At 38.6% G+C, this 18,628-nt stretch overlaps 1 protein-coding gene across 2 annotated transcripts in view; it reads left to right on the forward strand.

Moving 5' to 3' along the window:
- LOC124265260 (cyclin-dependent kinase 14-like) overlaps window positions 1–18,628 on the forward strand; it is a 71,006-nt gene that overhangs the window by 22,407 nt on the left and 29,971 nt on the right. For both annotated transcript variants that reach the window (XR_006895399.1, XM_046700048.1), the window contains exons 3-6: window positions 11,253–11,293; window positions 15,648–15,816; window positions 16,382–16,548; window positions 17,259–17,350. Coding sequence is in view for 1 of the 2 variants with exons in the window: in XM_046700048.1 (XP_046556004.1) it covers window positions 11,253–11,293; window positions 15,648–15,816; window positions 16,382–16,548; window positions 17,259–17,350 (469 nt within the window). In the remaining variant the exon portion in view is untranslated. The remainder of the gene's footprint in view (window positions 1–11,252; window positions 11,294–15,647; window positions 15,817–16,381; window positions 16,549–17,258; window positions 17,351–18,628) is intronic.

Genomic DNA, 18,628 nt, shown 5'->3' on the forward strand with positions numbered 1-18,628 from the left:
ATTTATCCATAGTGAATATGGTGGAGGAGAGGAAGGAGTGTGATCATTAGCTGCCAATCAAATAAACATAAGTGGAAAAACATACAAGCAGTTGATTACATACCGGAGCATGTTATACACATGGCCTGTTATGATGATTGTGCTCACCTACCTTCTCACACTAACATAATCAATCTTGCAAGTGCACGCCCTACACACATCTTGACTTAATATTTCATGGTCAGTCGGACCTTTCCCACACATGAAAGGTAGGCCAGAGAATTCATGTCGTAAGTAAATGCCAGTTTTCTTCTATACTGATATTGCATGGATATACACTAGTGGTTTCACTGTGGTTGAGAGATTTAGAGAGGTGTGTGTTGACTGTTGCAGTGTTGGAAATAACGGATGAAGGGTTCCTTGGGTCCTTGGTGTGGATTGTGGATTTGAATCTAGGGACCCCCATATTGTCAAATTCGGTTCCTTAGAGTCATCATATTTTAAATATGTAATTCTCTGATGTTAACCTGTAATATTTGACCACGAAACCTTAAATTTTCCTTCTTCTGTAGTTTCACCAAACTTCATTTATGACATCTACAGAGAACCTAAATCTAGTCAAATGTATTTGATCTGGTACTGATGGCGACATGCAAGGCACAGTTGTCTGAGGTGCAGAGTTGAATCCCGTCGGCAGGCTAGTTCACCCTGATTATGTTTTTAGGTGTTTCAGCAGCTCACTCAAGTTTGTGGGTTACACCAAAGTGGTAAACATAGCTGTATCATTTTGTACTTTCTTACGATATTAAGCTGACAGGCCATGATATAACATGGAACACTGTTCAAAGAGGTGTTAAACCTAACTTGTTTACTCATTCTAGTGATATGATTTGGTTATGCTAATCATACCAACAGTATTCCCTGATGTAGTCAAGGAGCAGCTTCATGCCACAGGACTCAAAGCTGCTGACACTGTTGTGGTTTGTTACAGTTAATAAGACAATAGGTAAACATTAACATTTTTAACTTTATTCATGCTTCTGTGTATTGTAATGTCAGTTCAGGGGTCAGTGTTGTATCAAACATGTCGAATGTCAAGGTCACAGCTCATGTTATTCATTTACTCAGTTTCCAAGAAACATGCAACGTTCAGTTTTGAAATTCTCCTACTAAACAACATGTGTTTTCAACATGGGAACTGTATAAATTCATGTTGTTTTATGAACTTCGTATGTAGTCCTTCCAAATTCAACTAGATGAGATCAAACTTGTAAATGCATGGGATATTATTAGGTCTGGCCACCCTTGCTGGTGGTCACCACTTGTGTTAATGGGAAGGGATGTGGACAGGGAGACGTGGTCAATGGAAGAGGAGCGTTAACAATTTGGTATCATTTGTTGTAAGGCATTTATTTAGTGCTGTTTTTTGTTGCTTTTAACATTATTCCAGCAAAATTTTGTAGGGCACCTAAATGCCCAAAATGGGACTCAGCATGCCAAAATCATGAATCAAACCTAGCCTTGCTCCAAGGCTGTACGAAGGCTAAGCCCATGGATGTATAGTAATTCTATTTAAAGAGGCAAGTGTAGATAAACGGTCAGCATAAGGATGCCAGTCTGTTAGAGGGATATTTATAATTTTCTGAAATTATCATTTAAACTATTAATTATTACCTTAGAGACATGTGCAAGTCTAAATCAAAGCCAGACTTTCAGCTTATCAAGTGAATGTTAATCCAAATGTCTGAAGAATGTGAGGTTGGAGGCATTGTGTTACATTTGTTTGTAAACAAACAGATGAAGGCATCCACGTATATTTACTGTCAACTGATGTGATTCCCAATCATACACGGCATGAATGTATGGTAAGACTATGTATGTGAGTGAGTGAGTATGATTTTATGCCGCTTTTAGCAATATTCCAGCAATATCACGGCAGGGGACACCAGAAATGGGCTGCACACATTGTACCCATGTGGGGAATCGAACCCGGGTCTTCAGCTTGATGAGCGAACACTTTAACCACTAGGCTACCCCACCGACCCAGACTTTCTATGTGGTGTACTTCATCATCAGTAAAAGTGATTTTCTTTGTCTGTAGGTACCTGGGAACAAAAACATGATGTGACACAGGTGTGATTCAGACATAATGATTAATTTGTGAAGACCTAAACCAGAGGAAAAGCATTAATATCTGGCATGTTATTATCTACGTGGGAACAAATGAAATTTGTGGGAGAAGATAGCGTGTTTTGACTTGCAGCTGATTAGATTGTATGTGAAACCTGTGTGAGTTTACCTGGGCTGAGTGCTCTGTGTGCTCTTTGCGTTCTGTACAGAGCAATAGGTCACTGCCATGCATACAGTTTACTGCTTTCATCTCCCATGGGCAAACAGCTCAGTGACATGTGTGTAACAGTGTTAAATTAGGAGACAAACTGTCTTTATTTTGAAACTTGATGTAGTCTCTCCATAAAGTAGATCCTAATTTGGGATCTAGTGTTTTAAGTATGCTATCTTAGAACAGTCGGATAAGGGTCACAGGTAGTTATTTAAATGTAAAAATAGTTCAAGATTAATATACTCTTTGTTCACAGTTTTTCAAGAAGAAGTTAAATTAAGCCACAAAACTGAGTCCAAAGATATATATTTCATTTCTTCTCAACCTGTTGGATATTTTCACTGTTTGGACACATCAAGTAATAATTTTAAAATCAACATGACATCTTCCATTGTAGGAATGACATGTAGAACTAGTGAGAAAAAAAGTTGATTTTTTTTTTCAACTTTATTAATCAACATTCACTTTTATGTTTTAAATGTGTGAGATAGTCAGCATTTATTGTCAGTAAATATCTTTGTAGTTATCTTGTTATTTTTGAAATACCTGTTATGATAGTTGGTTGTTGTTGTAATGGAGTCTGGACCAGATAATCCACTGATCAACAGCATGAGCATCAATCTGCGCATTTGGGATACAATGACATGTGTATCATCAGTGAGACTGACCACCTAACCCGTAAGTCGTCTCTTATCGTTATGATCAGTGGCTCCCCTCTAAGCTAGCATGTAGAAAACAATGGTATAAGAAAGGAATTCTTTTTTGTTTTCAAAGAAAAAGAGATGAGGCCAACATATTCACTCACATTCACTCTCGGAGCATGTAGGTGCAACAGGTTCATGATACATTGTGCAAGCAATAGACTAAGAAAATTCATTTCAGTTAAAGCAAATAATACAGGTCCATTACTTTTCTCACAAAGAGACTGATAGACTATCAATTCCTGATAAAACCTCACTGTCAACGCTTAGCATAATACATGTTTTTCTCAACGTAATATGTATCCTGAAGAACTCCCAAGAAATGGGTTACACTTATAGTTGTGTTAGAAACTTTGCATTTGCAAGTGAAAATTTTGCCATTAAAAATATCAGGTCAAAGGTTTCATTTGAAACCAAAAATCTCTTGTATAAGGTCAAGGCTGAGGTTTAACTACTTACCAGTACATGTATTCACTTCACTTCATGTCCAAAAATAACTTACTGAGAGTTTAGACTCGAGTACAGTCCCAGAATAGCTGAGGAATTGATTCTACTTCATTACTGCAAAAAAGTACATTCATTATTGGAGGCCATTTTAATTTGGACATGGTGTGAGTTAGTTGCAATAATGGAGTATTCTAAATTGGAACCACCTTAGTTTGGTATGTGGGTTTTAACAGTTGAGTGTTATCATTTATACATTCCATGTATGTTCAGATTTACTGGAAATTATTTTTGAACATTTATAACCTTGTACCTTTTTACAAAACATTAATCCACTTTGACACTGATAGTCAAACTTGAAAAAAGAATTGTTGATAAAAGACCAGGCCACAGTGTCCAAGGCCTTTTCAAAAGAGAAAACGTTCCAGGTATGCCCTAGATTCTTTACATTGCATTATATCACTTAATAATCTAATGTCATTGCCCAGACATTGATTTCCTCTTATGAATGTGGGAGAAAAGTTTTCAATCATTCAGGGAGGACTGAAGATGAAAGTTTGTTAGAACAAGCCAACAAAGAAATTGGTGTCCTGTTCTTAAGATAATGTCAAGGCTTATCACTTTAAGGTATACGTGTGATAATACCCTGTTTTGTGTCACAGAAAGACTGCCATTTGTAAAACTATAATTCAATGACCATAGATTTGCTTACTTCCAAAGAGAGTTTACGTAAGTCATGATCAGACAACAGTTCATCTTGATCAAAGTGGTCTATCTATATAGGATCTTCTTTTGACCAATAAAGTGTCCTACAAAAAGACCTGACTTCAGAGGCTGTCTTTACTGTCTTGTACACTAGTGAGGTGTCTTCAGTTTCAATATAGGTCAAGCCATTGACCTGGTGTCTATTAAAGGCATAGCCTCAATACAGTTACAGGTGCTATTCACTACCTTTCCAAATATCAGGCATATTTTGATAGCTCAATATATGGGCTGCCAAGGTATTTATACACAGCATGTTGGACATAAAGGTTAAATATTTTAAGGATATTTCAGTAACATGAACCTCTTTTCAGCCAGAGATATTACCAAACATGTATGATCTGTGGATCAGGCCATTTGCACCATCTGGATTTACATGTTTTTGTCAGTTTTTCGCCACATTCATTTCATGTAAGTATATGCAGGTTTGATCCCAGGCCAATTTGTTTATGATTGGTTGGTTGGTTTGTTATTTAACACTGCACTCAGCAATATTCCAGCTATATGGCGGCGGTCTGTAAATAATCAAGTCTGGACCAGACAATCCAGTGATCAACAGGATGAGCATCGATCTACACATTTGGGAACTGATGACATGTGTCAGCGAGCCTGACCACCTGATCCCGTTAGTCGCCTCTTACGACAAGCATGGGTTACTGAAGATCACTTCTAACCTGGACCTTCATGGGTGGAATGTCATGGTAGATTATGAAGGGAGTCTTTGACACTGCCTCTCACACTTAACAGAAAGGTTGACACTGCCTCTCACACTTAACAGAAAGGTTGACACTGCCTCTCACACTTAACAGAAGGTTATGATGAACCCCCAGACTTTCATGATTAATTTCAGACACTGAAGGATTGTTGTATGCTATGATATCAACATGATCAGTCTTCCTTTCCCAAATGCTATTTACAAAGTTACCATGTACATGTGTTGTTGATATATTTGCATGTTGTGTGCATAATTTGGACAGAAAGATGAATGATGAGTACCCGTAACCATGGTAACAAATGATCTATATTCTAATGTCCTGATAATTCACAAAGCAATCTTTGGTAATGCCTGTATGGCTCTTATCATGCTTATTCTGCAAATAGACTCATGATAATTGTTGCAATACGATAATATGAAGGCAGTCATTAAATAATCAAGTCTGAACAAGACAATCCAGTGATTGATATCATGAGCACCATTCTATGCAGGTAGGATATGATGACATGCATCAACCAAGTCAGTGAGCGTTACCTCCTGATATCCGAAGATGCCAAGATGAATTCTAGCACGGATCCTCACAGGCCGTTTTGATAGTTCTATTTCATTTTCCCCATTCTTCAAGTGCTTAAAACAGCCTATAGCATTATGAATGGTGCTGAATCTGTTTTTGAGACATCAGCATACAGTAGTTGTAACACTAAGACAATCTTTAGCATGTAAACACAACAGTATTGCAAAATATGCACTATGATGCTTGACTCTTATATTCAACTTATCATGGATATAGCACGATGACCACCTCGTTGAACAAAGTAATTTTGCCTCAAGGAATGGAACAATTCACATTTCTTAAAACATAATCATACTATACCATAATGCAAAGATCATTTTGGACCAGGGCCCTTCTCTTTCACAATTATAGTAGTTTGAGCACTCTAACTGTCTGTATTAATTCATAACAGACACATAGGTAATTATAGCTTTACGATGGCTGATGGAGGCTGAGAGCGATTATGACTATCACATGTTTAGCCTTGTGAGTTGTGACAGTAGCTTGGAGATTGCTTTGTTGACCAGAGTGAACTGAATTGTTGGCCAGAAAGCTATTGTCAGCTTCCATTATTGTCAGACCTTTGTTTAAATAGCCCTGTACACATATAAAGGAACATGTAGTGAGCCCTATTTGATCTTGATGTGTGGGATTGTGTTATCACTGGGGAAGTGTTTAGTTGGAAAGCAGGTTTCAAACATCACAGTAGCATTGATTGATGACTGTTACAGACTAGGAAACAGGTAGCACTTCTATCAAGGAGATTTTTAGGCTGATAACGTTACTGTGAAAGAAAGGTGATCCTGTCTGGACAATCTCAGTGTTGTACATGTTAAAATTATCATGTTAAATCAAAAGCATGATGAAAAGGACAAAATAACATGTGAAGGTGTTTGACAGTTGCTACTTGATCAGATAGACAATTTCCAGGGATTGTTCATGGTCATGTAGTGGTTTCATATACGTATCTGGCTATATGTCCCTATAGTTATGCTTTGTACTTGTAGGCTCTGATATAGCTTTGGGCGGTGGAGTAGCCACGTCGAAGACCCTGGTTCGATTTCCCACATGGGTAAAGTATGTGAAGCCCATTTCTGGTGTCTTCTGCCGTGATATTGCTGAAATATTACTAAAAGTGGCATAAGATCCATCTCACTCACTCAATCTGATATAGCTACCTGTCACTGTCAGGCCCTACCAAGGATCAGCTGACTTTATAGAAAATGACACTGTTACGACCCTTTATTGGTAGAGCCCTATAGGGACAGATAGGCCCCAAGCACTTCATCATACTGATAATAAAATGAAGATCTGATGTTTGAAGTGTAAACCTGATTCTGTTTTATCATATTCTGATGCTACAAATAGTTCACTGAACTGGCAACCACTTGTGTCAATGCCCAGACCTGACTATTTACAGGTCGCCATGACATTGTTGGAATATTGTCATCCACAGCATAAAACAACACTCACTGGTTCCATAGAGTACCTACTATGGTAATGGTATTGACAAGTTTTAGTATAAAGTTCCTCCATGTGCCAGAAGCCAAGAAGTGTATGTGCCTTTTATGAGGAGTTGATCTGTCGCTGTCAGCAGCTGTAAGGTTCATTCAACAGTTGTTATGGTGTGTTGCCTAGTTGAAGCTGTGACAGTTGTCCTTGTTGACAAGACAGGTATAACCACACCAACTCATCCATACCTAGTCGAGCCGGGACATCTATGGTGCAGTGCTGGACTTTGTTTTTAATTAAAATGTTGCTTTTGTACACTTGATAATACCATGCAACTATAGGAATTATTGGAATGTTTGCCTGATTTTCATTTGCCTGATTGAAAGACAACATTATGTATTGATAATGATCAATAACTTCTTTTGTTACCTGCTATGTGGATGTAAAGGGCTGCGTTGTCGTAATATGCATGTTTACATATGGCATTGCAGAGTGGTAAGTGAATTAGTTACTTATGCAAGTGGAAATGGAAAAAGGCAATACAAATATTAAAAGCTCTAACAGACAATACTTTGTTATTTTTTAACCAGCAAGTAGAATAACTGTAGTACATAACATTGACCAAGAGTAACCTATCAACATACTGAAGTGAAACTTTCTCTTTGTTCTGGAATATGTAGGCCATCAGCCCCTAGTACAGTTATATCATACAGAAACAAACGGTTTGTGCGTAGCTCATTCGCGTAAAGTAGATACATGGCTAGATTTCGTAGCACAGTGGAATTGTCTACAGATACAGAAGAATCCAAGGTAGTCTTGTTAGTACACCATCTGGTTATAAAAGTAGAATATTTATTGTATGTATTGTAATAAATAATATATGCTATTTTATGTACCATATTTTACCGTAGATAAGCTGAGGTTCGAACTTGACCCTTAAAATCAGTGTCATCTTTTCGTCGTGATCAGTCATCGAAAATAGAGTGTCAACAAATCCAAATTGAATTACGCCAGTCAGTCATCGGAAATAGAGTGTCAACAAATCCATCTTGAATTACGCCAGTTATTCCTGTTGTGACACAATCTCGTAATGAAACCTGTTCTTTGCATATTTGGACTTATGTTTGCAATCTAGTTTATCAATTTTACTAAAAATGTCAGAAAAGAATGTTTATATCAACTGCAGTGAAATTGTGTATCCATCCGATATTTATGACTTTGGTCCACATTATTTACAGCAATCACTATCTACTCACGCCTCAAAATGAAGTGTAGTTAACAGAAAATGGGTATGTGCTTAACTTATGAAAAAGCAGCTACTAAAATAACAATTTCCTATGTTTCAAGATGTATACATTTACAAACTTTAGTTCATTATTTGCTAATGGAAAAGGGGCTTCATATAAAGTTTAATAATAATACATTCATTCTGAGATTAAATACCGTTACTATTTCTTTCAGTGCATATTCATGAAGACATCTCCTGAGGTTAAGGTCATTATTCACAGTTTGGACATGCATGTTAATGGTAATGGGTACACTGCAAGCAGGAATGACACAGAAGAAAGTTGCCAGACATTTTAACCTTCATCGAAACACAATATTATTTCTTTGTCAGCGTTATCTACATGAGGGCAACACTCATGACTTGCCATGGATTGTTCGTCCATGTGTGACATCATGTCAACAAGACAGCCATATTGTTGCATCTATGGAATCGATACAAAACTGCCACATTAACAGCTCACAAACTTCCTTGTTTGAGACCAGTATTAATGGCAGAACTATATGCAGTTGGGCGGAGGGAGCACACCATCCAGCACCAATGTTTTGCGATTTGCCTAAGTTTGCTTCAACATCAAGTATGCCTGGCTTGGTGTAGACAGTATCTGAGGATCTGTAGGCAAGGCTGGATCAGTACACTAAAGTGTTCATCTTCACAGTTCTGATGGTCATGCAAGAGTGACAGGCAACTGGGGAATGTTTAGCAACAGTGATATTACTCAATGTCATCAGTTTCAGGGCGGAAGTGTAATTGTATGGGGTTGCATCACAGCTCATGGGAGAACACAACTCATCAGTGATCATGGCAGTTTGAATGACATACCACACTGTGACAACATCATTCAAGAGCCATGTCCTATCCTTTGTGACAATGCAGGGATGTGAACTTACATCGCAGCAGGATAATGTTCTCCCACTCGTTACTTGTATTGTAACAAACATTTAGATTCAGCATAACATTGCTGTACTGCCATGCAGGATACTCTCCACACCTGTCCCCAAATGAATATGTCTAAAATGAGATGGAACAATATCTACAACAGGATCAGAACAATCTGGTAATGCTTGCGAATTTGAACCAATCTTTGGTTGACATTTTGAACAGCATCCAACAGGCTGTTTTCAGTCATCTGGAGTCTTCAATAAACATTAATTAGTTACATTTTGGTGTTTTAGACACACAAATATTACATGGAACACACATGCAACTTTAGCTAACTGGTTTGGTCAAATTGTCCATCATAAACTGTTACCAATTGAAAACCAATGCCTTTTCTGTTTGGCAAACTGAGTATTTCGAGCTTTTGAAACTGTTCATGTACTCGATTGAAAGCTTTAACATGGATCCTTTTTTTTTTATGACAAATGGTGTTAACACATTTCCATTTGGTCTGTCATAGTTTCTACAAGTTCTACAACAGACGGATGTGTGGTAACATAAACCTTTCTCTCCCTTTTCCTGTTTGTTGAATTTTATTTTTCACACCCACTGTATTCTTTTATGTACACTGTATAGTAAAGCTATAAAATTAACCCATCAATTTTGGGAGGGACCCTAATTTTATGGTGAAGGGATCCAAGTAACCCCTGAACATTTAAGACAGAGCATCTGATGCAATTCTGCTCTCTCATGCTGTGACTGTCACTGGGACTAAATGGATGTTGGTTACAAATGCAAGGGGAAAAACAATTACCCCATATTTCAGTTCAGCTTGCTCTGAGCGTGCTGTAATATTGCCAGTCCTCACAAGAATAACACAGTTAATGACTGTTTTGGTATCCTTTCAAGTAATTGCAAAAGTCCAATAGTTTTAATGATTCTTTAGAAGAGGTTCTTGACTGGCTAAACATGCAACAAATTTAAAGGTCTGTAAATTTTGTGAACAGAAATGGCTGTCCAAGGATGACCATGCTGATTTTGTTGTGGAATGTAACATATTTAAACATGTTAAATGTGAGAATATTCATGCACAAAGTCCTCTGTAGAGTTAAAATCTGAAGCAAAAGTCAAGAAAGAAGATGAAGAAATTCTGTCCAACTACATTTCAAAAGTAATAAAAGGCCAAAAATAATATTAACAGCATTTTTGTAACTTTAAAACAATGTTCTGAAATAATAGACAGATGTTCCTCTGTCAGTAAAGAATTGGCTTGACCAACAATTTAAATCATTTAACTCAGTTGACAACAAATAATAGAAAACATTGAATTTTAAGCATTGCCATTCCAGCCCCATGTACAATGTGCAAGACCTTTAGGCATTCATATTTCTATCAAAACAGAAAGCCGGTATTTTATTAGATAAGACCTCACTACGTCATCCTGCAAGTGGGGACATGCACAGTCATATTACAGATAGAGCAGTCATTATTCAGAGAATCCTGAGATATTTGGCATGAATTAAGATTTTCCTTGATTACGATTTTCAGTTTGTCAACTATCACCATTCATGTAAACCTGGGCCAAGATTTTCAATGCTCTCTCAGGGATTGGGATAGTGAACTTTGACAATGGGCCATTTTCAGGATTAGTAGTCATTTTCTGAATTTAGAATGGGCCACTGCCCTTGTATCAATAGTAAACTTCAAAATTTTAGTGGGCCATTTTTTATTTTAATGTGCATAATGGCCCATGGCCCCTTCCTTCCCTTCTCTTAGTGTTAAGATGATCGAAAGTGCCATACAGTAACAATAACTTACGAGTGACTATCTTATCTTAGCTCCATGAGAGCTTCAAAAATCTTTCACCATAATTGTAAGTTTCTTTTACCTGCCTCAATTCTGTCTCTCCTCTCAAAGAACCTGACACATTGTGATTATGTTGTATTGCTGTTCAAAACAGAGTTAAACAACTCTCCCACACACTCTCTGCAAGCAAGGGTATCACTGATTTTACAGTAGCCAGAGAGTGGCAGGGTCTTATTTGACTGTCAATGATGCTTAAGAGTCCTGAACAACAACTTTGCAATTTGCATGTGACTGATATTTTTGATAGTGTCTAATAACCAGTTCTTGTGTTTCAGCTCTCACCAAAGAAGATACGATACATGAAAGCGACCAAGAGGTATGTAACTGCTGATGTCAATCACTCTCACGTAATTATCATAATTTGCGCACTTGCATTCACTTGAAAACATCCGGTTATTGAGAAGGCTTGGTCACCGTATGACTTCCTAGGTCGGACTAAACTTTACAGTTAGAAATAATTAGGGTCAGGAGGGTATAGGTTTGTCCTTATATATTTTTTACACCATGCACCTCTTAGTGCAAATTCTAGACTGTACCTTGTCTTCCAAACATCAGACATTAGTCCTAGGAGGCAAAATTGATGGAAAATGTCAAAATTGTTCTGTGAAATTATGAAGTTCTGTCTTGGAGAGTAAGATATTTATTCATAAGATTGCGATGTATTTTAGATTCAGTTAGTACATTTAGTATGATTCATTATGTATTGTCTTAAGGATACCACACTTGTTACTCGACATTCGTTATAAACAATGTAAAAGCCAGCAAAGTTGGTGAGTATCATTTGTAAGAAATGTCAAGCTATGTGTGCGTTGTTGGACTGAAATGACAGCATCAAAGGAACAGCATTTATAATACAACCTGAAAGTTAACGAAAATCCATAACAACAATAAGCTCAATACAAATATGCTGCCAAGAAAGTTCATGCAGTACATTTGTAATACATGAAAATCTTTATCTTAATGCCTCAATGTATATGCTGCTTGTGAACTTGCCAACATTCATAATGCCCTAAGTAGGAATAAACCATTAAATTTTGTACTGCAGAATGTAGGTCAGTAAACTGTCAGGTTATTGAAGATAATCTACAGTTGGAATGCCTCAAAGCTGCATTTAAGGGGGAAAATGAAAAATATCAACTTTCAGTGACATACAGTTATTGGATATCATGACATACAGTTATTGAATATCATCTTCTTTATCTGATGAAGAAGGGGTGAGAATTAACTCTGAAATGTCATGTTTAACAAATAAAGAAGTTCATATCCAAATTTTTTTACTCATTCTCATCACTTCTAAATGCCCTTCAAATAACTCTGCCTTTGAAGGAGTCTTTTGTCTTTTGGGAGACAGAGTTGGGCATTTCCTTATTTCAAGGTTAAAAGTCAAAGGTCAGTTGATGCCTGTGAGATCTCAGAAGGAAAACTTAAGATGTCCATGTAATGAATTCACTTCCTGCATGCTTGTACCTTTGACAGAGACAGAACGTGCACAGGAATACAGTTTCATACACATTGCTTGTTTACATCTAAACACACGTCAGTTTTACAACTACACACACATGGCAGTATTACAGCTACACACACGTGGCAGTATTAGAGCTACACACACATGGCAGTATTACAGCTACACACATGGCAGTATTACAGCTACACACACCTGGCAGTATTAGAGCTACACACACATGGCAGTATTACAGCTACACACACATGGCAGTATTACAGCTACACACATGGCAGTATTAGAGCCACACACATGGCAGTATTACAGCTACACACACACATGGCAGTATTACAGCTACACACATGGCAGTATTACAGCTACACACATGGCAATATTAGAGCTACACACACACATGGCAGTATTACAGCTACACACATGGCAGTATTACAGCTACAGCTACACACATGGCAGTATTACAGCTACACACACAGTATTACAGCTGGCAGTATTACAGCTACACACATGGCAGTATTACAGCTACACACATGGCAGTATTACAGCTACACACACACATGGCAGTATTACAGCTACACACATGGCAGTATTACAGCTACACACATGACAGTATTACAGCTACACACACATGACAGTATTACAGCTACACATACCTGGCAGTATTAGAGCTACATACCTGGCAGTATTAGAGCTACACACACATGGCAGTATTACAGCTACACTCACATGGCAGTATTACAGCTACACACACATGGCAGTATTACAGCTACACACACATGGCAGTATTACAGCTACACACACATGACAGTATTACAGCTACACACACATGGCAGTATTGCATCTACACACACATGGCAGTATTACAGGTACACACACATGGCAGTATTACATCTACGTATATGGCAGTATTAGAGCTACACTCATGGCAGTATAACAGCTACACACATGACAGTATTAGCGCTACACACACATGGCAGTATTACAGCTACACACACATGGCAGTATTAGAGCTACACACACATGGCAGTATTACAGCTACACACATGGCAGTATTAGAGCCACACACATGGCAGTATTACAGCTACACACACACATGGCAGTATTACAGCTACACACACACATGGCAGTATTACAGCTACACACATGGCAATATTACAGCTACACACACATGGCAGTATTACAGCCACACATGGCAGTATTACAGCTACACACATGGCAATATTACAGTTACACACACATGGCAATATTAGAGCTACACACACACCTGGCAGTATTACAGCTACACACATGGCAGTATTACAGTTACACACACATGGCAGTATTAGAGCCACACACATGGCAGTATTACAGCTACACACACATGGCAGTATTACAGCTACACACATGGCAGTATTACAGCTACACACATGGCAATATTACAGCTACACACACATGGCAGTATTACAGCTACGCACATGGCAGTATTACAGCTACACACATGGCAATATTACAGTTACACACACATGGCAATATTAGAGCGACACACACACGGCAGTATCACAGCTACACACACCTGGCAGTATTACAGCTACACACATGGCAGTATTACAGCTATCCACATGGCAGTATCACAGATACACACACATTGCAGTATTACAGCTACACACATGGCAGTATTACAGCTACACACACATGGCAGTATTACAGCTATCACACATGGCAGGCAGCTATCACATGGCTATCACACACATGGCAGTTATTACAGGCATGCACGCATCCACATGGCAGTATTACAGCTATCACACATGGCAGTATTACAGCTACACACACATGGCAGTATCACAGCTACACACACATGGCAGTATTACAGCTACACACACATGGCAGTATTACAGCTATCCACATGGCAGTATCACAGATACACACACATGACAGTATTACAGCTACACACATGGCATTATTACCGCTATCCACATGGCAGTATCACAGATACACACACATGGCAGTATTACAGCTACACACACATGGCAGTATTACAGCTACCCATATGGCAGTATTACCACTACGCACACACATGGCAGTATTACAACTACACATATGGCAGTATTACCGCTACGCACACACACACATGGCAATATTACAGCTACACACACATGGCAGTATTAGAGCTACACATGTGGCAGTATGACAGCTACACACACATGGCAGCATTACAGCTACACACATGGCAATGTTAGAGCTACACACATGGCAGTATTACAGCTACACACATATTGCAGTAATAGAGCTACACACATGGCAGTATTACAGCTACACACACACAAACACATGGCAGTATTAGAGCTACACACATGGCAGTAATAGAGCTACACACATGGCAGTATTACAGCTACACACACACACACACATGGCAGTAATAGAGCTACACACATGACAGTATTACAGCTACACACACATGGCAGTATTACAGCTACACACATGGCAGTATTAGAGCTCTACACTCATGGCAGCATTAGAGCTACACACACATGGCAATATTAGAGCTACACACATGGCAGTATTACAGCTTCCATTTGGAAGAACTATTTTATTTAATAACTGAAATATCTGATCACTAAGTTTACCTGGGGACGGTGGGGTAGCTTAGTAGTTAAAGCGTTCGCTCATCATGCTGCAAGCCCAGGTTTGATGCCCCACATGGGTACTATGTGTGAAGCCCATTTCTGGTGTTCCCTGCCATGATATTGCTGGAATATTGCTAAGACAGCTGTAAAACCGTACTCTCTATTTCTATCTCTCTAAGTTTACCTACAGTTGCACTCTTTCATGTTCTTGTTCATTATTCTCCCCAATCATGAAATGTAGGGAAATATAGTTATCATCATGTCTGGCTGTCTAAGCCAAACTATGACTGACTGCCATTTTTTTTTCATATTTAATAATTGTACTTCTTCATTGCCATAGGAAGTCCCAATTTGGCAGTGATGATCAACAGCTGATTGTAACATATATTCACCAGGTCACTTTATAATGGTTCACATTCCCCACTGAACGTGATGTGAAAAGTCTGTTCATGAATATATTAAACTAGGTGACATTCGACAAACTATAGCATTCTTCACTATTGATTTGGACTTAATTGTAGCTTTTACATTTTGCAAACACAACTGTCAAAACATGATTTGGAGGAATCTCCGTGACTATGCTTAATGTGTTTTGGATTGTAATTTGCCAGTCAGACCCTGGGTCCCTGAGTAATGGCTACTCGTCTCGTGATGAATCTCTCTCCCCTGCTGATCTCCCCATCCTGAACGGCAGCGGCCATACAGCCACCAACGGCAGCGGCAACTGGCGAGACGTCAACCGCGGGCACTCAAAGTCAGCTGTGGTTCCCCGCATGTCAAGTAAGCTATGTTGGAAAATACTACCTGTGTACATGACACACTGCAGTTATTCTCTGATGTTTACCCACTTGTTGGGATTCTGAGGTAGAACAGGTCCCCCCCAAAACCACGTGTCTGGTGCAGATATTAGATTATTTGTAGGCTGCCATTATATAGCTGTGATATTGCTGAGTGTAGTGTTATACAGCAAATCTGATATTTACCTAAATGATGGCAATAGATTTTTAGCTGATTTGGAAATGATTGGAAAATATCTGTTTATGCATTGTTTTCATTTAGACAATAGACAGTGAACTTTTGATATGTGCTATAATCACAGAGGTTGTGATAAAATGAACAATCTACTCATGTTAGAATGTCTTCAGAGCCAATTTGACTGAAAAGAAAATATCTAAATTGAAATGTTACTGTGAGGGCAAGAGAAGTTCTAATGAATAACTATGAGTATTCACAAGGAAAGCTCTCAGTGTCTTAAAAACAAACCATTTGTTGTAAGTTTATGCTAAAATGATAGACATATTGGAAATTGTTTTTTTTATGAAAGTTTGCATTTTTTGGTTGAAAGCTTCAGTCTCAGGCAAACGTCACACCCCTGTTAAGCGGCACCACTCAGCAGGGGACATGTTGGTGACCAATTTCCCCACCACTGAAAGCGACCGACTGCAGAGGCCCAAGTCTGAAGGCCATGCCTACTGTCGCCAGTTCCTCTCCAAGCGAACCTCTAGTTATGGGGTGAGTATTCAGGGAGCCATCTTTACAAACCTAGCTGATATATCCGGGTAAGAATTGGTCTTCAGCTACCCATGCTTGACGTACAAGGCGACTAATGGCATCGAGTGGTCAGGCTCACTGACTTGGTTGACACATGTCATTGTATCCCAATTGGGTGGATCAGTGCTCATGCTGTTGATCACTGGGTTGTCTGATGCAGACTTGATTATTTCCAGACTGCCGCCATATGGCTGGAATATTGTTTAGTACAGTGTTAAATAATAAACAACAACCACAAAGTATTATTCTTAATTAAAGAAGAAATCTCTAAATATCCTATAGTCGAGTTGTGACATGAATCATTGTATTAGTATATCACCGAAACACCTTGTCAGTTTGAGATTAGAGCATTTGCATAACTGGCAATGTTTTCCCGTGTGGTAAAAATTATACCTTCCTGATAATCTGCCCTTTTTGAACCTATTTTTCAGGGCAGCTTGAATAAGGAAATCATTTGAGTTCATTAGTTCACTTTACTGTTTGTTAACATGCAGATGTCCTTCATCATTTTGTACTTGTTATATGGATGAAGAACAAACTTAGGTGCCAACATTGCAGAAACTGGGGTGCCTCTAGCTATGGAGTCAATAGGAAAATAATGCTGAGGACAGTAGCAAGAAATCTCTATTTGACATTGTGTGATTTGTATCAGTGACGTGCAAATGTTTCAGGGTCAGTCTCCGTTTGGCCGAGCAGACTCCTACCATAAACTGGAGCAGCTCGGCGAGGGCTCATATGCCACTGTCTACAAAGGTATTAGCAGGTAGGTGTTTCTGATTTGTACGTCATCACACCCAGTGTGAATAGTCTGATCTGTGCTATCTCAGATTATTGGCTGACAGATGGAGAAGTGCTTAAATCTCTTACCTCACCCAAGGCGTTTTTATACATGAAGTGAGTCTTTCTTATACAAGCCCCAGGTCTGTGAGGATGTCCCCAGTTATGCTGTTTGCAAGAACTGACTCAGTGGATCTGGTGATCAGACTCAGTGAGTTGGTTCATTCTGTGTCATCATGACTGGATGATATGTATCTTTGGCTGTTCTGTATATGATTGTCTGGCACGGATTCTGTTATTTACCTTTCACCCTCATAAATCTGGAATAATGCTGTGTGTTAGGGACGAACAAGCCAAATAATGTGTTCTGTACCTAAAAATCTCAGAGAATAACACGTTTACTAAGCCAGGAAAAACATTACAGGTGCTACATTGGACCGTGTGCACTTGCAAACATCACATATACTATTCACAATTTGCTTAGGATCAAATCATGGATTCAACAGAAAACTATTATGTGGGGTCAAATTTGGTTTAAATACCTAAGCTTATTGTAAGCATGAATCCTAGGTTTCAGTATGTCATTGCATCTTGTGGATCCCATACCTTCTTTTGACATGTGTTGTTTATTTTTCAATGATTTGCAAAATGATTGATTGGTGCCATGAAAACCATTTTTTATGGTTACTCATGTACCAACTGCATACGGTTCAATTAAAGTGGCAGTTTGCCTAAAGAGGAGTTACCATATTATTATTGATCCAGTTTTAAATGGATACAATTTCAAATTATAAATCTTCGTTTAAGTAAAGTTGTGAAGTTTTGCAAAGTGTGAGTAGTATAGTTTGGGGCCATAGTAGGTCCAGTACTTGTTGTGAGAGCTGCTTTGTGCAAAGACGACCAAAAGTCTGTTTAAACTAGAAAGCTTTAATAGAACATTTGGCACTTTAAAAAACGTTTGGCACTTTAATAAACATTTGGCACTTTAATAAAAACATTTGGCATAACATATATACAATATATTCATGGGGGCTTCTCGGCTGCTAATAATGAAAGGTGTACTGTGGACACGAGTATGGCAAATAGCGTCCTGCGGACGATACAGTGGTAATTGATGTCCTGCGGACAATGCATTGTGGAAGCTGAATACCCTGCGGGTATGATTGGATAAAGCTGGACGCTGCGCCCACCAGTGAGATATGGAATTGTTTGGGGGCTAACAAACCATGCAATGCGTGCAAGCCATGTAATGGTTTGAAAGCCT

This window comes from Haliotis rubra, unplaced genomic scaffold, assembly GCF_003918875.1.
Source record: "Haliotis rubra isolate DU_JTF1 unplaced genomic scaffold, ASM391887v1 Scf97, whole genome shotgun sequence".
Classification (NCBI taxonomy): domain Eukaryota; kingdom Metazoa; phylum Mollusca; class Gastropoda; order Lepetellida; family Haliotidae; genus Haliotis; species Haliotis rubra.